This window comes from Acipenser ruthenus, chromosome 6 (genome assembly GCF_902713425.1).
Source record: "Acipenser ruthenus chromosome 6, fAciRut3.2 maternal haplotype, whole genome shotgun sequence".
In the NCBI taxonomy this organism is placed as follows: domain Eukaryota; kingdom Metazoa; phylum Chordata; class Actinopteri; order Acipenseriformes; family Acipenseridae; genus Acipenser; species Acipenser ruthenus.
Genome location: NC_081194.1, coordinates 76,796,196 through 76,820,211, shown reverse-complemented (window position 1 = coordinate 76,820,211; position 24,016 = coordinate 76,796,196). Strand labels below are relative to the sequence as shown.

General features: G+C 38.4%; 1 protein-coding gene across 5 annotated transcripts in view; it reads left to right on the top strand.

Moving 5' to 3' along the window:
• Positions 1 to 21,128, top strand: part of LOC117410990 (tyrosine-protein kinase Fyn) — a 74,975-nt gene extending 53,847 nt beyond the window's left edge. For 3 of the 5 annotated variants that reach the window (XM_034017978.3, XM_034017975.3, XM_034017977.3), the window contains 10 exons: positions 782 to 880; positions 5,196 to 5,299; positions 6,020 to 6,169; positions 8,056 to 8,220; positions 8,476 to 8,631; positions 9,975 to 10,154; positions 16,903 to 16,979; positions 17,698 to 17,851; positions 18,193 to 18,324; positions 19,427 to 21,128. In XM_034017978.3, coding sequence (XP_033873869.1) covers positions 782 to 880; positions 5,196 to 5,299; positions 6,020 to 6,169; positions 8,056 to 8,220; positions 8,476 to 8,631; positions 9,975 to 10,154; positions 16,903 to 16,979; positions 17,698 to 17,851; positions 18,193 to 18,324; positions 19,427 to 19,635 — 1,426 coding nt within the window. In that variant the 3' untranslated portion in view covers positions 19,636 to 21,128. The remainder of the gene's footprint in view (positions 1 to 781; positions 881 to 5,195; positions 5,300 to 6,019; positions 6,170 to 8,055; positions 8,221 to 8,475; positions 8,632 to 9,974; positions 10,155 to 16,902; positions 16,980 to 17,697; positions 17,852 to 18,192; positions 18,325 to 19,426) is intronic. The other 2 variants (XM_034017980.3, XM_034017979.3) reach the window with 2 other exon arrangements.
• Positions 21,129 to 24,016: the final 2,888 nt, after the last annotated feature.

Here is a 24,016-nt window from a genome sequence, read left to right as displayed (position 1 = left end):
CCATCTGTACGCTAGTTCTGCCTTTGAATTGAGCAATGAGCACAACGCCAATACGCTTCATCACCGTTCTTGCCCGAAATCAGCCCTTCTAATCCTTTCAGAAGCACTTTTTGACAGAATACTTGGTAAACATTATGAATAACAATAGAGAAATAAACAGTAGAGAAACATACAGCAAACACATAATAGGAAGTTAAACCAGAAAGAAGTTGAATACTAAGAACTTGATATGAAATACTTTAATGTTCAATATCGGTGTTCGCTAGGGTGTATTGGTTAGACTATTCCAGGAGGTATCATTGGAGCCCATTTGACACTGGAGCACATAATGACAGTAGTAGTAAAAAGACTTGTGAAGCTTCAGAACAGTTACAGCTTGCATTCCTATAGTGCCTCTCACACCACCACCAGCACCTGCCACAACTGGCACTGACATCCTGGTAATAGATCTGCAGGAACCCCTCCAGCTCTGCTGTTAAACATAAAACAACATGGTCTTAACTGTGAAAAAATAAAAGGGGGCAGATTCGTAACTCCTTGGCTAACAGTTTCAAATCTGTGGTGCAAGTTTTATGAACAAAGAAAAAAGCATGAATACAATGCCATGGCTGCGCCCAGCACCAAGAGCTTCAGCAGGCCACTGCAGTGACATTTCTTTAACACCATTAGTTGTGTCTGCATATAAACAGTAGATACCGTGTGAAACATATTGGATTTATCCACCTGCGTTTGCTACTGTAGCACTTCGCTGTCATTCAATATGCTTCTTTCTGTTTCTCAGTGAAGGGGACTGGTGGGAGGCCCGGTCTTTGACGACAGGAGGAACCGGCTACATTCCCAGCAATTATGTGGCTCCAGTGGACTCTATCCAAGCCGAGGAGTAAGTTTTGTTTCCCTGCTAATCCCTACAAATGGAAAAGTGACATTAACGTTGATGTCATTTTATTATGTGTTGTTTTTAGGGGGAGGGGCAAGGGGAGCTAATCTAACAGTTCTTATGAGTCCTATGGGGGTGAATTGGAGTACAGGAATATTCCTGAAATAAGGGAATCAGCTCTTCTCTTCAGCTTAAGGCTGTACTTAGTGAAAATTTGGCTGTGTTTTACATTTTCTTCCCCCAAGATTGCTGGGTGGGGAATGTTAGGTCATGAATTTGGAACGTTTACAACATGTTACGATATTGTGTCTTGTTTTCAGTTAGTGTACCATAAGCAAGTGGAAAGGCCCATTGCCAAAGCAGATCATTTTGAAACAGACTTAGACCTTTGGGGTCTGCTGCGCCTTCTGTTTCACTGAAGCCCTTGGAGCTTTGAATGAATAAAGAGCATTCTGCTTACCTATTTCTTAACCCGATCTCAGTGAACATATTTGCTGTAGTCAGATTTAATACATGAAATAAGCAATGTATACCACTTCAAGGTAAGATAATAACCAAACAATATGTATGCTTGCACCACTTGTGAACACACTGCAAATGTACAGTGATCCATGATTCCTTGATGTTCAGAGCTTGAAATATATATGTGTGTGTGTGTGTGTGTGTGTGTGTGTGTGTGTGTGTGTGTGTGTGTGTATATAATAGAGGGGCTTCAGTGAGTTACAGGAAAATAATTCCAAGGTCAAGTAATTTATAAACTGTCACCGCAACACTAGATGGAATTGTTTATCCATCAGTGCTTTAGCTTTATTTGGATGATTGCCTTTATCTAGTTTTAATTCCCCGTTCCTCTCCAGTTTCTCTGAGATACGAATGTACCAGCTTTACATCATTTTTTTTTTTTTTACGTATTCTCATTTTGTTGATCATTAATGAACATTTCTGTACTGTTGATGTTGTCAAGTGATTGAAAATGAGACATTTTGTGTTTGAATTGAAAGTGATGGTCTCGAGGAGTTGAATGGGTCAAAGTTCAAGTATATTTTCCTCTAGAGGAATTATCACTTTTTGACGTCACTACTGTGGTATTATGCCTTTTTTTCGAATGGCTTGTGTGCAAATATTGCCTTCATGAATGTGTGTATATATATATATATATATATATATATATACAGACGTGCTCAAATTTGTTGGTACCCGTCCACAAAAAACGAAGAATGCACAATTTTCTCTGAAATAACTTGAAACTGACAAAAGTAATTGGCATCCACCATTGTTTATTCCATATTTAATAGAAATCAGACTTTGCTTTTGATTTTTTATTCAACATAATATTGTAAATAATAAAACAAATGAAAATGGCATGGACAAAAATGATGGGACCGCTAACCTAATATTTTGTTGCACAACCTTTAGAGGCAATCACTGCAATCAGACGTTTTCTGTAGCTCTCAATGAGACTTCTGCACCTGTTAACAGGTAATTTGGCCCACTCTTCCTGAGCAAACTGCTCCAGCTGTCTCAGGTTTGATGGGTGCCTTCTCCAGACTGCAAGTTTCAGCTCTTTCCATAGATGTTCGATAGGATTCAGATCAGGACTCATAGTAGGCCACTTCAGAATAGTCCAGTGTTTTGTTCTTATCCATTCTTGGGTGCTTTTAGCTGTGTGTTTTGGGTCATTATCCTGTTGGAGGACCCATGACCTGCGACTGAGACAGAGCTTTCTGACACTGGGCAGTACGTTTCGCTCCAGAATGCCTTGATAGTCTTGAGATTTCATTGTGCCCTGCACAGATTCAAGGCACCCTGTGCCAGGCGCAGCAAAGCAGCCCCAAAACATAACCGAGTCTCCTCCATGTTTCACTCTAGGTATGGTGTTCTTTTCTTTGAAAGCTTCATTTTTTCGTCTGTGAACATAGAGCTGATGTGACTTGCCAAAAAGCTCCAGTTTTGACTCATCTGTCCAAAGGACATTCTCCCAGAAGGATTGTGGCTTGTCAATATGCATTTTAGCAAATTCCAGTCTGGCTTTTTTATGTTTTTCTGTCAAAAGTGGAGTCCTCCTGGGTCTTCTTCCATGGAGCCCACTTTCGCTCAAAAAGCGACGGATGGTGCAATCAGAAACTGACGTACCTTCACCTTGGAGTTCAGCTTGTATCTCTTTGGCAGTTATCCTTGGTTCTTTTTCTACCATTCGCACTATCCTTCTGTTCAATCTGGGGTCGATTTTCCTCTTGCGGCCGCGCCCAGGGAGGTTGGCTACAGTTCCATGGATCTTAAACTTCTTAATATTTGCAACTGTTGTCACAGGAACATCAAGCTGCTTGGAGATGGTCTTGTAGCCTTTACCATGCTTGTCTATTATTTTCTTTCTGATCTCCTCAGACAACTCTCTCCTTTGCTTTCTCTGGCCCATGTTCAGTGTGGTGCACACAATGATACCAAACAGCACAGTGACTACTTTTCTCCATTTAAATAGGCTGAATGACTGATTACAAGATTGGAGACATGTGTGATACTAATTAAAGAAACAAATTTAGTTCGAAATATCACTATAATCCAATTATTTATTATCTTTTCTAAGGGGTACCAACAAATGTGTCCAGGCCATTTTAGAATATCTTTGTAGAATAAGCAATAATTCATCTCTTTTCACAGCTTCTTTGCTTTATTCTATGACATACCAAAGGCATGCAAGTATACATGATAAAATAGCTTTTAATTTCATCACTTTTCAGGAGGAATGAAGCATTATTTCAATGAGCTGTAAGGGTACCAACAAATTTGAGCACGTCTGTATATATATATATATATATATATATATATATATATATATATATATATATATATATATATATATTGCTAATATTACCTGCTCTTGTTTAAGTATACAGCTCTACAGCACTCGTGTATGTTAGAGAGCTGCTTATCCAATTGCTCAGGACCTTCTTTAGTAGAAGTTCTATAATGTATTGTTATCTCAAGGTATATGGAGGCTGTCTGTCGGTGCATCTGACTGGCTTTCTATTTGTCATTTTGGAGTTTTGCATAGATGTATAGAACTGCTTTTCAAATTATGCACACTTACATTTTACCATTCTGGTGAACTTGCAAAGGGTATTCTGTAGCCTTCTTTTTAATAGCTCTGTCGAAAGGCTGGAATCGCAGCCCCCGCCTTAGCTGGCACCCTCACACGATCCAAAACCTCACTTGAGCTGCAATTGTCAGATGTTCCAAACACTGAGGTGGCTTTGTAATGTAAGCCAGAACCCACTGTTAGCTAAGCTGGAAAGAAATGTGCATGGTACTGTACACAGATCTGACTGCAGTGGATTGAGTTAATACAAAGTTATCAGATGTCTGTTATTAAATTATATAGAAGGATAAACACATTCATTATAAAGTAAAATAGTTTCTTTTCTTTTTTCTTTTTTTTTTTTTACAAATTACTTTTTCCATGAGTTGTTGATTTTTGGTGTAGTATCCATATGATTTTCTTTTTTTTTTTTTTTTTTTTTTTTTTAAATTTAGTCGTTGCCAATTAATTTTTTATTATTTTCTCCCCAATTTGAAATGCCCAGTTATTTTTAGGCTCAGCTCACCGCTACCACCCCTGCGCTGACTCGGGAGGGGCGAAGATGAACACACGCTGTCCTCCGAAGCGTGTGCCGTCAGCCGCCCGCTTCTTTTACACTCTGCAGACTCACCGTGCAGCCGCCTCAGAGCTACAGCGTCGGAGGACAACGCAGCTCTGGGCAGCTTACAGGCAAGCCCGCAGGCGCCGGGCCAGACTACAGGGGTCGCTGGTGCGCGGTGAGGACACCCTGGCCAACCTAACCCTCCCTCCCCCCGGACAACGCTTGGCCAATTGAGCGCCACCCCCTGGGAGCTCCCGTCCACGGTCGGCTGTGGAATAGCCTGGACTCGAACCGGCGACGTCCAGGCTATAGAGCGCATCCTGCACTCTAGCGAGTGCTTTTACTGGATGCGCCACTCGGGAGCCCGTCTTCCATATGATTTTCACTGTGTTATTTATCCATAAGATAAGTCCACTATCGCCAGTAACACTGCTGCAATAACTGGAGTACATTTTCACAAAACAACCTGCGACTTTGGAGAAAGCAGTTGGATTGCAGGTATCTGCAGGGTGTCCGGTTGTTACTGGGATGCCACTGCAATCAATAATAAGACACAACCAAGGACCAGATGAGACCACCAAGCTCCTGCTCCTGAACACAGACCCTGCAGTGGGACATGGGATACATTTGTTTTGTCATTGTTTTTTGGTCGTGTTGTAATGTGCTTTGTCCCGTCACAGGTGGTACTTCGGTAAACTTGGCCGTAAAGATGCCGAGAGACAGCTCTTATCCAGTGGAAACCCCAGAGGTACCTTTCTCATCCGAGAGAGTGAGACCACCAAAGGTAATGAGAGATAAGCACAACACATTGCTACAACATTAAACTGAGCTTCACTGTGACAAACAGTCCTTCACATAAAAGAGGTAGCAAATGCAAAGGCAATCTTTTGGGTCACTTCTCTGACCATATCCATGTGATCAAGCGCAAACATGCATGGAGGTACAAAATGCAAGCAGGGATTATGAAACGTGTAGGAGGGGCTGTGATCAAAACACATATCTGAGATGATCACATTGTTAACACAACACTCTGCATTTACTCATGTACAGTGCAATTAACCAGGGACTACTTACCAAGTGGTATCCACGATGGCGGATTTAAAACAGCTATTGAGACAATTCACATTTCTGAACTAAGCCTATGAGGAGAGTGGTTTTTAGATCAGTCACCATTTACATTAATTGAATAGACCCCACTGAAACATATGTTGGGTATTTTTGTTGGTCAGTCTAAAATATGAACCAAAGCAGGGAAACATTCAAAACCTATATTGATCCACTCTTACTGATTGTCCTGTTGCTGCTATCCTGTCGCTCATCAGCATGCACCTCATGGTACTTTTTATTGATTTTTAGAGAAGTATCACTGACTACTGCGGTTAACAGATAAAGAGGACAATGTAGAAGCAATAATGTTCTAAACCCATTAGAATCTATAGATTTGCTTTACATTAATGTACATCCGCCTGCATTTAAATGTTTTTTTTTTTTTTTCTGAGTTCAGGTGCCTTTTCCCTCTCCATACGTGACTGGGATGACATTAAAGGAGATCATGTTAAACACTATAAAATTCGGAAGTTAGACAGTGGTGGGTATTACATCACAACCCGAGCCCAGTTTGAAACGCTTCAGCAGCTGGTGCACCACTATTCAGGTAGGTCTGAGTCACTGAAATGAACAGGATCAACGCTATTGGACTTTACAATTTGTATCTCCTGACCAGAAAAGCTTTTCTTGAGACACCGCGATCATGATGTGTAATGACACTGTTTTAAAGTGGCATTGTCAGGACAGGTATTTTCAATAGCAGACCTACAGCTAACTTGACTTTTCAATTTTGTTTGCTGGGTTTAGAGTACAAACCTCTAGTGAACAGGCCCTTAATCAGAAAGGATAGGATTCAAGTCTTGTGTGATTTCCAACAGCATGAGACATTTAAAGCATTACTAATAATAAGCTAATGTGACAATAAAAAAGCACTTATTGGAAGTTACTTTTACTTCTTATTAATATTTTTTAATACTGTGTAGGGTTGCTGTATTGTACAAACAGAAAGGCACTTGGCATTAAAAAACTTTACAACAGTTAAATAAAACAGTGTATTTTGTAATGGCTTAAAATATTTGAACAAGGGTTAATCCATAATTGGCCGTGAATATTTAAGCATTACAATCTTGTTGAAAAGTTGTGCCAATAATGAGATTTTAACTTGAAGTTAAATGTGATCCTATTAATGCGAAATGTGATCTGAAACTTGAAGGATCATCTTTTTGTGTTCAATTAGAAAATCTGAATCTGATATACCTGACTTGTCTCAAGGGCGCCAATGCAATTAAGACAAATGGTAAATATGAATAAAGCCCATTTGAGTATACAGTAAAATAAGGTTTTCAGAGCGGATGATTGACTATAGTCATGGTTGCCAGTGCATAATTGATTAAAGGCGATGGTGCAATACTGTTAATATAGCAACAAGAGATATGGTCATGTCTGCATTGGGTGTGATATAAAAATATATGTGAAACCGGTGCAGTAAAATCCCATTTGTAATCCATGTGCAATTGCATTAATGGCTTCTTGCATTGCCCGTTTGAATATTGATCTATTTTAGTGCAGATAGGTCATAAAATTGATGCTTTTACGATACATTTAACCCAGATACAACCAGCTCAAAAGATATCCAGCCAGGAGATATGGAGGAACTTCACTGAACTAAAATTAAAACTACATACAATGTAATACGTGCTTGTGTCTTTGCATTTAAATGACTGCAGTACTTATTGTATGTGTTACAAGCATAGTAATGATTGTCAAGGTAATGTGATGATAACATTTAAATGTATTTCTACAGGAAAGGTGAATCTCATCACCACCTGCAATCACAATTTGAATTCTGTGTTTAATTTTCAAAGTAACTAGTATGACTCTCTGCTGATGGCAATCGTGCAGTGTGGCCTCCTCAACAGTCTTTATGCCCAGTCCCTGCAGTCCTTCAGAACTATAATCCCATGCTGTGCTGTCATCCATGACAAACTTTATTGTGGTGTGCCATTTTTAAAAGACAATTTTGATAACTGATAAAGCTCAGCTTGAAAAAACAATGCAGAGCTAAAAACGAATGGAGTCATTTGAGATTTCATACTTGATAAAGGATTCTGCATTGCTGTGAAACATTGCAGGCTTCTAATGTTGGTGATGGATGGATGACAGAATGTCTTCATGGCATTCTGTTCTGTGATGCAGCCTAATTATCATAAGATTATTGTCGTTATCCTGTTTGCTTACCGTAAATGCTAACTTCACTACTAAATCTTGGCATTTCTGCCCCTTCCGGTTTGGTATTATGTAAAGTTGGAACAATGTTTATTTATTTTGATTCTGTTCTGGTTCAGGAACTGGCAGTTCTTTGTAATTTTCTCTGTTAAATGATGTGTCGTCCAAATTGTCCAATGCTGACTTTTGCTCTAGCTGTTTGCTGTATGTTTTCTGTGTCTCTCTATAAAGCGCTCTCCGCTTCTATGTGCTTGTGTCCACTCTCAGAGCGAGCTGCGGGTCTGTGCTGTCGCTTAGTGGTGCCCTGCCATAAAGGCATGCCGAGGCTGGCTGACCTGTCTGTCAAAACCAAAGACGTGTGGGAGATCCCTCGGGAGTCCCTGCAGTTGATAAAGAGGCTCGGGAATGGGCAGTTTGGGGAAGTTTGGATGGGTATGGAGATGAAACACTACAATACACTAATCAGAGGCAAGATGGAAGGTGGGGCTCAAGAGACACTAAACTTTAAACACAACCGACACCTGCCATCACTGATCAGAGGGGTCATGCCAAGGTTCATACTGTTTTACATGGATACGTACGAAAGAGAAGTCATGGCACTTCAGGTGACTCACCTTCCATCTTCCTCTGCGCATGTTTCATTTATTGATCATAAATCCTTTTTTGCCTTACCTTCATTCTTTATAGACAAAGCTGATGGTTTGTGCTTTAATTTAATCGCTGTGTGCCCGAATAATACACCACAAACAGTTGGACTGACTAAAGATGCATGGGAAGTTGCAAGAGAATCAATTCCTTTGGAAAAGAAACTGGGGGCGGGATGTTTTGCTGATGTGTGGTATGGTAAGACAAATTCCATTGTTTATAGAGGTTTACTTTACTAAAGTCTTCTTTCTCAATTTGACACCACCATCACTGTGACCTGACCTGAATGTGCAGGTTATGTGAACTGCAGAAACTATTACTTCTGCACAGATAATACCTACAGGTAACCACTCGCACTCGTTAAGAAAAAGCACCATACAGTAAAAAAAAAATAACTATTGTATGGTTATGGTTATTCTGGATATCTGTATTTGCTGTGAAAAAAGAGTGAAGAACCTGGAAGAAAGTGCATAATATATATATATATATATATATATATATATATATATATATATATATATATATATGTGTGTGTTTATTTGAAAGGAGGTATAATTCCACTGCACACAGTTATATACATATATACTTTGTTTAGCTTGAAATAATCAAACTGGTTATACAGTAGCTGAATCCTCCCTGTTGCAGATATAAAATAAAGAATAATTTGGACCTCACAACATTCTTAGAATGTCTGTGGCAATACAACGTCAGTAGAGATGTCACTGCCCTGCCTCTGTGTCCAGCAGCATGACCCGAACAGCACCCCACTGGCGTAGTTTCAGGAACTAACATTGTTAGCATACAGTACTAAATCCTTTAATGGATCCAGCGCCTCTAACCCCAGGCTTACATTTCAATTACGGCAGCGTTGTCTTCACTTCATCTTTTATAATAGTACCAAACAGTAAAACAAACAACTGTGAAAAATGCTTTTCTTTTCACATATTAAAATACATACAGACTGTTCAATAGAAATGTACCAATATATGCACGTGCTCAGTAAGCATGAACTATGGGTGTGTCCATTTCAAAACTGAGGGGGTTGCAAAAAAATAAAGCACTTTGAATTGATTTACTCTGGAAACTCTTTAACTGGTGCTTCTTTTTAAACTGGAAATGCATGCAACCCTTATGATGGAAGCACATGTTTTAAATATAACCTATAGAGTACATTACAAACAAGTTAGGGTATCAGTTTAATTGAAATGTCACTTTAAATATGAACACTACTGCTACTATTAGTACTAAAAATAATAATATTACAGCCATACCTGTAAGGTTAAATGGACAGGCCTTAAGTTCATTGCATATCTTGGTTCAATTTATGTTGAAGTAAAGAGTCTAGAAATACTAAACGAAATGTAATAAATCCAATGAGAGACATTTCTAAGTCTTTTTCAACGTCTTCGAAGACGTTTGCATTTTGATTTATTGAGTTTCTTGATTATTTCTAAATTCAACAGTACTGAGTGTTTAACGGTGCTGGGTGGAGACTCGAGGCTGTCCTGGGTTGCTGATTGCTGTGTTTTACACGATGACAGGCACCTGGAACGGCACCACTAAAGTAGCTGTGAAGACCCTGAAGCCTGGCACCATGTCTCCAGAGTCCTTCCTGGAAGAGGCTCAGATCATGAAGAAGCTGCGGCACGACAAGCTGGTGCAGCTCTATGCCGTGGTGTCCGAGGAGCCCATCTACATCGTCACCGAGTACATGTGCAAAGGTCAGTGTGCGCCGGGGGACACAGTGAGACGTCACTGATCCTCAGTAGTCCTGTGCTCATTCATTATTGCAGTGCCCTGGTTAATAGGATGCTATTCCCACTGATAAGAGTCCTACAACCAGAACACTTTATAATATTAATGTAGTGCATGCTGGTTACACATTAAAAAATGTGCCATCCTGTACTCAAGAATTCTAGAATGACAGGATATCTGAAACTACAGTAGCTGCGGGATTGGTTTACCTCATTTCTGCAGCTTCAGTTTTAGTAACCTAGGTTTTTTTTTTTACAACATCTAACTAAACTACAGTTCTAGTTACCAACAAGATATGTTTTGCTGTAAATAGTGAGGTATTAATCCTTAACCTCCCAGTACAAGTTAAAGTGACAGAAAATGTATACTTTTGAACACAAGAATGTAAAGTGTTTAATATTGGCATAATGTATATTACGAGACTATGAATTCCAGGGATTAGCCAAAGTAACCAAAGATAACTCTATAATGATTGAGGACTGCTCTTAAAAGCACAAAGAGGAGGAGTAGTAATAGGAGTAGAGATGTTCACTTGCACCCCACTATTACCATACTCATACCCTTTACTAGCCGATGTAGCATGCATTGTACATATAACAAAGAGAGGGCTTGGCTGATCAGGGGAGGTTTACTCTGAAGTCAAATTTGTGCAAGGTTGAAAGCAAATTGTTACAAACCAGCCAGCAATTGTGAAAGTTAATATAGGGACTCACAGCTGTTTACTAGTTCTGTAAACCTAACAAATTGCACTGAAGACCATGAACCGTGTTTGTTAAGGTCTCTTAGTATCTTGAATATGACCGTGTTTGTTAAGGTCTCTTAGTATCTTGAATATGACCATGTTTGTTAAGGTCTCTTAGTATCTTGAATATGACCGTGTTTGTTAAGGTCTCTTAGTATCTTGAATATGACCATGTTTGTTAAGGTCTCTTAGTATCTTGAATATGACCGTGTTTGTTAAGGTCTCTTAGTATCTTGAATATGACCATGTTTGTTAAGGTCTCTTAGTATCTTGAATATGACCGTGTTTGTTAAGGTCTCTTACTATCTTGAATTTGACCGTGTTTGTTAAGGTCTCTTAGTATCTTGAATATGACCGTGTTTGTTAAGGTCTCTTAGTATCTTGAATATGACCGTGTTTGTTAAGGTCTCTTAGTATCTTGAATATGACCATGTTTGTTAAGGTCTCTTAGTATCTTGAATATGACCGTGTTTGTTAAGGTCTCTTAGTATCTTGAATATGACCGTGTTTGTTAAGGTCTCTTAGTATCTTGAATATGACCGTGTTTGTTAAGGTCTCTTAGTATCTTGAATATGACCATGTTTGTTAAGGTCTCTTAGTATCTGGAATATGACCATGTTTGTTAAGGTCTCTTAGTGTCTTGAATATGACCATGTTTGTTAAGGTCTCTTAGTGTCTTGAATATGACCATGTTTGTTAAGGTCTCTTAGTATCTTGAATATGACCATGTTTGTTAGGGTCTCTTACTATCTTGAATATGACCATGTTTGTTAGGGTCTCTTACTATCTTGAATATGACCATGTTTGTTAAGGTCTCTTAGTATCTTGAATATGACCATGTTTGTTAGGGTCTCTTACTATCTTGAATATGACCATGTTTGTTAGGGTCTCTTACTATCTTGAATATGACCATGTTTGTTAAGGTCTCTTACTATCTTGAATATGACCATGTTTGTTAAGGTCTCTTAGTATCTTGAATATGACCATGTTTGTTAAGGTCTCTTAGTATCTTGAATATGACCATGTTTGTTAAGGTCTCTTAGTATCTTGAATATGACCATGTTTGTTAGGGTCTCTTACTATCTGGAATATGACCATGTTTGTTAAGGTCTCTTAGTATCTTGAATATGACCGTGTTTGTTAAGGTCTCTTAGTATCTTGAATATGACCATGTTTGTTAGGGTCTCTTAGTGTCTTGAATATGACCATGTTTGTTAAGGTCTCTTACTATCTTGAATTTGACCATGTTTGTTGGCGTCTCTTACTATCTTGAATATGACCATGTTTGTTAAGGTCTCTTAGTATCTTGAATATGACCATGTTTGTTAAGGTCTCTTAGTATCTTGAATATGACCGTGTTTGTTAAGGTCTCTTAGTATCTGGAATATGACCGTGTTTGTTAAGGTCTCTTAGTATCTTGAATATGACCATGTTTGTTAAGGTCTCTTAGTATCTGGAATATGACCGTGTTTGTTAAGGTCTCTTAGTATCTTGAATATGACAGTGTTTGTTAAGGTCTCTTAGTGTCTTGAATATGACCATGTTTGTTAAGGTCTCTTAGTATCTGGAATATGACCGTGTTTGTTAAGGTCTCTTAGTATCTTGAATATGACAGTGTTTGTTAAGGTCTCTTAGTGTCTTGAATATGACCATGTTTGTTAAGGTCTCTTAGTATCTTGAATATGACCATGTTTGTTAGGGTCTCTTACTATCTTGAATATGACCATGTTTGTTAAGGTCTCTTAGTATCTTGAATATGACCGTGTTTGTTAAGGTCTCTTAGTATCTTGAATATGACCATGTTTGTTAAGGTCTCTTAGTATCTTGAATATGACCATGTTTGTTAAGGTCTCTTAGTATCTTGAATATGACCATGTTTGTTAAGGTCTCTTAGTGTCTTGAATATGACCATGTTTGTTAAGGTCTCTTAGTATCTTGAATATGACCATGTTTGTTAGGGTCTCTTACTATCTTGAATATGACCATGTTTGTTAAGGTCTCTTAGTATCTTGAATATGACCGTGTTTGTTAAGGTCTCTTAGTATCTTGAATATGACCATGTTTGTTAAGGTCTCTTAGTATCTTGAATATGACCATGTTTGTTAAGGTCTCTTAGTATCTTGAATATGACCGTGTTTGTTAAGGTCTCTTAGTATCTTGAATATGACCATGTTTGTTAAGGTCTCTTAGTATCTTGAATATGACCATGTTTGTTGGCGTCTCTTAGTATCTTGAATATGACCATGTTTGTTAAGGTCTCTTAGTATCTTGAATATGACCGTGTTTGTTAAGGTCTCTTAGTATCTTGAATATGACCATGTTTGTTAAGGTCTCTTAGTATCTGGAATATGACCATGTTTGTTAAGGTCTCTTAGTATCTTGAATATGACCGTGTTTGTTAAGGTCTCTTAGTGTCTTGAATATGACCATGTTTGTTAAGGTCTCTTAGTATCTTGAATATGACCATGTTTGTTAGGGTCTCTTACTATCTTGAATATGACCATGTTTGTTAAGGTCTCTTAGTATCTTGAATATGACCGTGTTTGTTAAGGTCTCTTAGTGTCTTGAATATGACCATGTTTGTTAAGGTCTCTTAGTGTCTTGAATATGACCATGTTTGTTAAGGTCTCTTAGTGTCTTGAATATGACCATGTTTGTTAAGGTCTCTTAGTATCTTGAATATGACCGTGTTTGTTAAGGTCTCTTAGTATCTTGAATATGACCATGTTTGTTAAGGTCTCTTAGTATCTGGAATATGACCATGTTTGTTAAGGTCTCTTAGTATCTTGAATATGACCGTGTTTGTTAAGGTCTCTTAGTGTCTTGAATATGACCGTGTTTGTTAAGGTCTCTTAGTATCTTGAATATGACCATGTTTGTTAAGGTCTCTTAGTATCTTGAATATGACCATGTTTGTTAAGGTCTCTTACTATCTTGAATATGACCATGTTTGTTAGGGTCTCTTACTATCTTGAATATGACCATGTTTGTTAAGGTCTCTTAGTATCTTGAATATGACCATGTTTGTTAAGGTCTCTTAGTATCTTGAATATGACCATGTTTGTTAAGGTCCCTTAGTATCTTGAATATGACAGTGTTTGTTAAGGTCCCTTAGTATCTTGAATATGACCATGTTTGTTAAGGTCTCTTAGTATCTTGAATATGACCATGTTTGTTAGGGTCTCTTACTATATTGAATGTTAAAGTTGTTCACCTCATGGAAGTCGGGTGCCCACAAAGCTTCAGCAGCTTGGAAATGTTTGCTGCTCTGCTTGAGTTACAGCAGGTCTCTTACTGTTGCAGGAGTGAGGCAACCTTCAAATTGGGAATTTTAAACAGGATGGAAAAACAAGGGTAAAATTTATGGAAATGAACCACAAAAACCAAACTGCATTGTTCGTATACTTTTATGCATTTGTATTATACCAGCAAAACATTAGACCTGGCAAAAAATAATAAAATGAAAAAGCCAGAGGCTCTAAATATCTGACCTGATAACATTTGAATATGGGCTGTTTTTCCAGTTAACAATGCTTTGAAGTTCTCTGTCAAGCATTTGGACAATGGATTTGATTTTATCTGCAAAAAATCACTTAAGGGTTTATGATTTAAAATGGGATTACACCAAATGCTGCCCTTGCTAAGTGTATATAACCTTTAAAGCCAACTGCAACTTAGTATAGTAAACATTGTAATACAAATAAAGAAGGACTTATACCAAGCAATTACTGTAGTATGAAAAGATCACAGCAAGTTTGCATTGCATTGCTTTATGGCACAGACAAATTGACATACAGAACTGGCTGTACTTGGAGGATTAGATGCCCCAATCAGCACTATGACAAGAACATCAGTTAGATGAAGCAGAATGCATTTGACAGGCTTAGGTAAGTGAATCATGCTTTTAGATCATCATTAAGGCTTATTCTCACCAGGCACTGCACGGAAATACGTGACAGGGCTCTGCACTTTAGTGTTAGATCAATATGAGGTTATTTATATATTCCACTCTTGCTGTGTGACACAGAGTTGCGCCACACATAAGAACATAAGAAAGTTTACAAACGAGAGGAGGCCATTCGGCCCATCTTGCTCATTTGGTTGTTAGTAGCTTATTGATCCCAGAATCTCATCAAGCAGCTTCTTGAAGGATCCCAGGGTGTCAGCTTCAACAACATTACTGGGGAGTTGGTTCCAGATTCCCACAATTCTCTGTGTAAAAAAGTGCCTCGTATTTTCTGTTCTGAATGCCCCTTTATCTAATCTCCACTTGTGACCACTCATCCTTGTTGCTTGAATCAAATTGCCGCGTAGTCTTCTTTGTTCAAGACTGAACAGATTCAATTCTTTTAGCCTGTCTGCATAACACATGCCTTTTAAACATGGGATAATTCTGGTCGCTCTTCTATGCACACTTTCTAGGGCAGCAATGTCCTTTTTGTAGTGAGGTGACCAGAACTGAACACAATATTCTAGATGAGGTCTTACTAATGCATTGTAAAGTTTTAACATTACTTCCCTTGATTTAAATTAAACTCTTTTCACTATATATCTGAGCATCTTGTTAGCCTTTTTTATAGCTTCCCCACATTGTCTAGATGAAGACATTTCTGAGTCAACATAAACTCCTAGGTCTTTTTCATAGATTCCTTCTTCAATTTCACTATCTCCCATATGATATTTATAATGCACATTTTTATTGCCTGCATGCAATACCTTACACTTTTCTCTATTAAATGTCGTTTGCCTTGTGTCTGCCCAGTTCTGAATGCTGTCTAGATCATTTTGGATGACCTTTGCTGCTGCAACAGTGTTTGCCACTCCTCCTATTTTTGTGTCTTCTGCAAATTTAACAAGTTTGCTTACTGTACCAGAATCTAAGTCATTAATGTAGATTAGAAATAGCAGAGGACCTAATACTGATCCCTGTGCACATGACAGTAACACAGATGAAAATATTCCATCTCACCACAATAAGGCATTGTCTGTTTGATAAAGTGAACAGGATGGGAAAATGATTCTGAAATCGTCATGGAGAAATGTAATGTGTAGCAGAACAGCATTGCACTCTGGGAGCTGGAATCCTGACCTGATCATTCAGTCCTCAGGCTCTCTCCCAAGCAGAAACTGCAAATTGGGTTCTGCATGTACAGATCTGAGGTCAGACCTCAACTGGCAGTCTGTGAAGTTCTGGTCGTGTGTGTGATTCATGAGTAGCCAGTAGCCAGTAGCAAGTCATAAAACAGGAAGCTTCTAAACAAGCATACTGGTGTTCATTTTAAGTCACTGTAAACAACACAAGCAGACAGGGTGCAAAGAGCAGCAACGGCCATAGCAACTTGATACATTGGAAAGTTTATCAGACGGACGAGACCTAATTTTTTTCCTTGTTTTAAAATATTCCTGATGAAGCGTGTTGGCTGGACTGTGACTGTTGTTACTTGTGACTCCACCCCAGCTTCCAAGGCAATTGTTTAGATAGACGAGGACACAGGGTGACATTTTGACACATTGGAATGCAACAGTACATATGACTATTATGACATGAAGTACTACATTTAAACTGGACTATCTGTAACTAGCCCAATGCTGGTTGAGGCATGAGATCACATGGACTCTCACAGCCTGATGGTGATGCATGCGAGTGTAATGTAATACAAAGCAAACGGCAGCAATAATAATGAAAGGGCGGATGTAGCAGAGGACAGATTTGCATGAATGACAGTGAATGAGAGAATGCAGTCAGGCAAGTACTGGGCTAAAGGTGTGTCTGAATTCAGCACAATGAAACAAGACTACACTATGGATGAGTGGTAGAGGTGACAGAGATACAAGAGGAGAAAGCCTCGTTTAATTATATTGAATAAAATGCCATCCCAAAACAAAGTTTTTACATCTGCTCATCATACAATGTAATCCACTCTAACTGGTTTTCAAGTACGGTAGTCACAAAGTGAACATCTTTATTTCAGGAAGTTTGTTAGATTTCTTGAAAGACGGAGAAGGGAGGGCACTGAAGTTGCCAAACCTAGTGGACATGGCAGGACAGGTGAGTTCTTAACTTTCTGATTGAAAAGCCTTCCATGAAAGACTGGGACATTTCCAAAAAGAAATGCTATACTTCGAGTGGCTTCAAAGTGATTGCAGTTAACAAAACAATTCCCTGAATGTTCCGTGGCAAGCGCATTTATTCACCATATAGTTTCAAATGTGTAGTATTTTAAAAAAACAAAACTACAGTAATTGAATTCTAAAAGCGTGATATCTGGTGCTACACTCGGCTAAGTAAATATCTGTTAGCATGCCTCACTTTCACCTGGAGGGTAGAGTTGTTCCCCGCTCCGTCTTTCCTGTAACCAACCAGCTGCCAATGACGGACATGCTTTGCTTCCAAAGACAGCACTGAAGTACAATGACGTGCAACAGACTTCCTGGAAGGCAAAGCAAGCAAACTGAGAACTTTCTTTACCTAGAGTAGTGCCAGATATGATCTTTTAAAATGTAATAAAGAGCACTGCTGCATTACAAAAATGTTAAAGATCATATGAATTATGTCAAAATCAGGCTAAAACAGTCAAAATCACTTAAAACATAACTTTGGCACAAGGGGTTCAATTCTCCAATGTAGGCAAACTGTCTGCATCATATGTTTTATTATGGAGCCAGCAATTTGCCTTCAGTTTGCCCGCAGTGGAATAGTCCTGGGTATTCAATGTTTCTAAATAGGGAAAGATTTTAAAACATGAAATGAGTTCCTCCTATTCCAGGTTGCTGCTGGCATGGCTTACATTGAGAGAATGAATTACATCCATCGAGATCTGCGATCCGCCAATATCCTGGTGGGGGACAATTTAGTGTGCAAGATTGCTGATTTTGGGTTGGCAAGACTGATAGAAGACAATGAGTACACTGCTCGACAAGGTAGCGCATTCACTTTATCTAGGTCTCTTTGCTCATTCACTCCAGGAGTGAAATGCTGAAACCCGGTTCTTGATGTTTGTGTTGGTGACTAAGGTGATGTGACTTTTGTTTCCAGACTCAACCTTTCTGTAAAATAATATCCTGTAGGGATTATTTTTGTTAACTGCTTTTACAGTACCTGTAGGTTATGGTATTTTTATACATAAATGAAAATGTATGTATATTTATAAATAATACATTACATGAATCAAGAAATAACTCATATACAGTATGACATAAGTTTCGATTTACTTGTCCTATTTCACATGGCATGGTTGTGATGTTCTCTGTGTTCATTTTAGGTGCAAAGTTTCCGATAAAATGGACCGCTCCAGAGGCTGCCCTCTACGGCAAGTTCACAATTAAGTCAGATGTCTGGTCGTTTGGAATTCTCCTTACAGAATTAGTGACAAAAGGACGAGTACCTTACCCAGGTACATTTTTAAAATCATCTTTGTTAATAATGTTTCACTTTTATTTGCCCTGTATCCAGAGAAGTAGATAACAAAGGCGCTGTATGTTAGTATGTATTTCACACTCAGATTGTTAATGTACAATTTCAGCTCATTCATTCACAGAAGTCACTAAGAATTGTGCCAGTAGCAACATCAGCATATGAATGAGGAGGTAGGGTTAAGAAGCATTTACAGAAAAGTTATTCATCTTTGTTATTTACATGGTAATTATGGACAGTCACTTTTTTCTTTTTTTATTATTATTATCTTTATTTAAAATATCTATCATTGCTTGAAATGAATTGTCAAAGTTATGTGCGAGAGCATCTTTCTGTCCTCTAGAATAGAACAGCTACTATGTAATGTGTGTGTGTGTGTGTGTGTGTGTGTGTGTGTGTGTGTGTGTATCACCCTTCGCATTGCATAACTCAAAGCTAAGCATAAACTGTAATACACTATATATACTCAATTCCTGAAAGTGCTTCACAGAATGTACTTGACTCCACAAATAGTGATACTGAGAACACTGTCCTGCAGCAGAATGAATGCTTCTCTGGTTTGTGGGTTACCACATCTGACGTGAGACAGATAATTACAGTACCACACTGATATCTCCTGTATATCTTACTAGCGTTTCCCTAGCGTTTTGTTTTCTTCTGGCATTCTATATAACTGCGTGTAAAGTGTACACTGCCTAGACAAAAATTAGAGTGACCTGCTACCAAAACCCACAACACATAGTTCCCAGTGCACTGCTGCAGTGGAAACACACGAGTCTTGACCAGTTTTTGTGATTTGGGCCACTGTAGCACATCTGTTTCCTGTCGCCCATACGTTTCACTTGTCTGCCAGCCCAGTGCAGCATGACCTGCTGAATTGTGCATTATGGTCATGGTTTTCTGCAAACGTTTCCATTGCACTGCGTTGAGGGACGAACCGGCTTCACACTGTAGATGATAACACTTGCATTCAGTACTGGTTGGGCCCCCCCCCCCCATTCATATTGACTATATGCGCTGAATTTACCTACATGTAACCATTACAGTTCAATATGAAATCAAGCTGCTTCTTGTTTGCGCAGGAATGAATAACCGCGAGGTGCTGGAGCAGGTGGAGCGAGGATACAGGATGCCCTGTCCCCAAGACTGCCCCAGCTCACTCCACGAGCTCATGGTCCAGTGTTGGAAGAAGGACCCTGAAGAGAGACACACCTTTGAATATCTGCAGGCCTTCCTGGAAGACTACTTCACTGCGACCGAGCCCCAGTACCAGCCTGGAGACAACCTCTAAAGCCCCCTGACTCCCCCCTTGTTTGTTTGCTTACAGACTGTGCTCTTCAGGTGCATCCCTTGTAGCTTCTGACTTTTTGCCTAAAAAAGGGGCAATGCCCAGTACCTGAGACATGTACAGCTTCCAGTGATTTCAACCATTGCCACTGTCTTTAAACACCTGAAATACTCTATTTAAATGAGAATAACTTAAGAACTGGTTGACAAAGAGGTGTGGGTACTTTTCTTTGGGAGGGGCTGGGGAATATGAAGGAATTATAAAGATGAAATGTCTATTCAATGTAAATAGTAATTGCTTGTTTACTTATCCCTTTTTGGTCCTGTTTTTTTTATCTAAACAATTAATGTACATTTGTCTAGACTTCGAGTCTTGATGTATAAAGAATCCACTGCTCTTCCTTGGCTTTTAGTAAACTCTTGCTTTTAACTAAAGTATTATAATATGATGCTGTTTAAGGCATGCAGTTGCCTCAATTCCCAGTTTTAAAAAACAAACCCTGCTATTCTAGGATGCTTTACTGCAATTTAAAAGAAAAAATCCCATGTTTTATTGTTTCTTTTATTTTATTGTCGAGTCAGTAATGTGCAGACTTTGGCGCAAGTGTGTTATTGGCTTGTGTCAAGCATGACAACGTCCTCAAATAATATTGCACTGCTTTTAATTTTTGTTTTGTTTTTGTTTAAAACTATTTCCTTTCTAAAGTCCATAGATGTATAGCTAACATTGTAACAATGTTAAAAAATAACTACATTTATGTTATTACAACCAAATGTGTAAAAATGATGCGTTTTCAACATCTCTCCCTTAAAAAGATCAAACCATACCGAATGGTAACAGTGCTGCCATTTTAACTGGAATGGTGGAAGAGTACTTCTCTCCACCGCAAGTATGTATACTGAACTGATATGAGGTCTATTTAAAAGATGTGTGATTGCATTTAATCATCGTATCATGCCTTGTACATAGAGTAACGTTTTGAATCATTCCAACTTGTCTTGTGTTCGTGCTTTACTTAATTTTATACATAACAAAAAAAAAAGAAGTGTTTACAAGCTATGCTCCTTGCAATCAGTGATAGTCATGATCCTGTCTGTGTCTGCTTCAATCACTGTGTTACTATGCACACCTTTCTAAAACAGCAAATATAGCACCTCTCCATTGGAAAACCACTTGGCTTCTTTTTATGTTCAACTGACCATGTTTATCAGATCAAAGTTTTGTTACATTTATAAATATTTAACCAAATACAATAGTTCACTTGTATTGAGTTGTTCCTGTTTTTTTATTGTTTGTTTTCCTAAATCCTACATTATGGTTTTAAAATGCCAGTAACTTTCCTGGTATCTATTCCTATCTATTTTTATAATTTTTATTTGCTTGCTTGTTTTTTTTCCTTCTTTTTTTTCTTTTTTGTAAAAACATTGCTTTTGTTAACTCAATAACTGTCATTTAAAAACAAGGTAACAATAAACATTTTACACGGTTCAGTTTAATTTCACAAAAGGCATCTCTTCTTAAGGCTTTCTATACAGCATTTGTGGGTTTAACAATAGATGGCTACAGAAAAAAATAAAGTCTCATTTGAGATAATAATAATTGTCTTGTATAGTTGCTGATTTGCTATGTAGCATCTTGAGTCACAGTGGACTATATAAGCTAATACATACACTCTGTTCCTGTGTAGTCTGATGAAAAATCCTATGAAACCACTTAGAATTATTTTCTCAACTGCTCATCCAGTTTGGATGAAACCTGGTGTGGATGTTATAAGAATCGCGAGTTCTAGTCTCTAATTGTTTGGGCTACTGAATATATAACCATGGAAATAGACCTATTTAACAATCTTTTTTTTCCCCTGAGTTGAGTGATTTGTAGAGCAAGTAGATGCGTCACTGTTGAGCAGAACATGAGGTAAGGAATACATTAGCTCAAGTTTCTTTTTCTATTTTTAAAATGCTTCCATTGATGTTACTTACTGTGCAATCCATAGTCTTGCTTTGTCAATAATAAAAGAGTGGGTCAGCCCACAGGAATCTTACCAAGCACTGCAGCAGCACAGCAAGATGGTGAAACCCAAGACACATCACTGAGAAACTGCCTATTGAGAATCTAGAGCCAGGTTATACTCTGTGTTTGCAATGTCTTTATTACAGCAGTCACAATGATGTGTGGCCATGCTGACCTGCATTCAATCAGAAAAGATGCACCATGGGGAAATGACCTTATTGGGCTATAAACCTGCATTTTTAGCGGTTTGATCCTTGTAAAATAGTTAATTGTATGGTTGGTAATTATTTTTAATTTTTTTATTTCCGTTTATCATTTTAAACTTTCAAGCCTTAATGCAAAATCACTTTTTATGTATTTATATGTGACAGTAAGCATTGCCATTCATAATTCATGATTCCACAAAAACATGCTTTGTGTAACGTTTAAATAATTCCACCTGAGCCCTATTCTCTAGAAAGATAACAAGAGACAATTGCTCGCTTTCCAAATTCTATCAAGCAATTTTCACCAAAGCGAAATCATTTCCATTTTCTTTAGAGAATGAAAATGATGGTTATTACATGGGCTTCACTCCTGAAACATTGTTTGAACATACTTTAAGTTCTGAAAGAGACCTAAGAAATGTGGTCATACCTAGAGACATGCAGTTAGTATAAAATACACAATAATCCACAAATCACTGCAGAAGCAGCTGTTACACCTTAATACCACCCACTTTACTGCATGATAACCGATTCATCTGGAGATGAATTGTTTGCTTGTTTACTCACTGAAGATCCAGGTTAATCGTGCATGTGTACATGGATTGGATAATGGAGACATATAATGGATCTGGATGCTGCAATTGAAATGCAAAATGAACCTGGTGCCTTTTTGTTTGGATAAACACTAATCTTGAGGAGGGATAACTTGAACCTCTGTGAAGATTTTCAGAAATCATCTGCAGTACTGGCAGCTGGAGAGAACATCTTAAGGTTAGTAGAGAAGTATTTTGCCTCTAAAAAAGTAGAAAAGCATTTTGCCTAGAAAAGTATTTACATGTTCATGTACTTTTCTACCTTTTCCACAACTTGTTGGTTTACATGTTACAGTGTATAGGACAAGTTCACAAAGGTTAGGGTTGTGCTTTCCTGGAGTTCAAACAAAACTGTTTAGCAAAGACAAAAAAAAGTTTCTGCTACTATGATTAGAATGATTAATCCAAATGCTTTTAAATAAGGCTGTGAGCCAAGGTTCTATCTGACTGTATGGTACATGGTACAATGTGGTACCGTATAAAAAATATAGGAGCCAAAATCCCATCTAGACTAATGATAGTCAGAATAAAGTGTGGAAATAGACAGTTGTGCCCAAATTGGTAAACATTATTGTTTATTCTGGACAAACATTGCCTTTTTAGCCAAATCTTTCTTTTAGCAGCATATGTTTTCCTACTCTTCCTACTTTTCCAAACACACAGCAAGAACCAGGAACAAGGGGGAAACTCTGAAAATCAACAACAAATCCAATTGAAACACGGATCACCAGCCGATTGAAACACGGATCACCAGCCGATTGAAACACGCATCACCAGCCGATTGAAACACGCATCACCAGCCGATTGAAACACGCATCACCAGCCGATTGAAACACGGATCACCAGCCGATTGAAACACGGATCACCAGCCGATTGAAACACGGATCACCAGCCGATTGAAACACGGATCACCAGCCGATTTGCTATTAACTGGATTCTATGTCAATGTACCTATCATTTTAAATGTAATTGAATTGGGCCCTTAGTTTCCTGTAGTTTTACGTCAAGGGTGGTCAGACATAATAATATCATGTCTAAATTATGTTTCTATATGTTGAAACAGCGTACGTGAATTAAAAGAGTGGGATAAAGCAGGATTACTAGAGGCACAGCATTTACAACTCTGTGTGCTGTGTTAAAAAATATATAATTGTTCCCTGAATAAATCTTGTTTTCTCCCCTGCACCACTGGGAAGGTATCAACTGGGAAGTTTGTACCTCACTTCTGTTGGGTACATGTGTGTACGGTTGGAACCAAGAGGCATAGATAAAACACTTCAGATGAAAAGGACTTGATGACTGTATAAAAAGCATGGCTTGCACAGTAAGACTTGTACTAAGCAGTCACCCCCTCTTACTCTTCAACACTAGTGAAAGATGATTAAATAGTACAAATACACTAAAACACTGCTGCATCTTTATTAAGCAGCCTCCTGTTAAGTAGCTGTCAACGTGCAGTCGCCTTGGTGAGCTGTTAGTGGCATCTGTTTGTGTCAGTTCTCAGAAGGTAAGCGAGGTTGGAGCCCGGTGCTCCATGTAAAACCAGGTGCTGCAGGACGTGCAATTGGAGTCAGA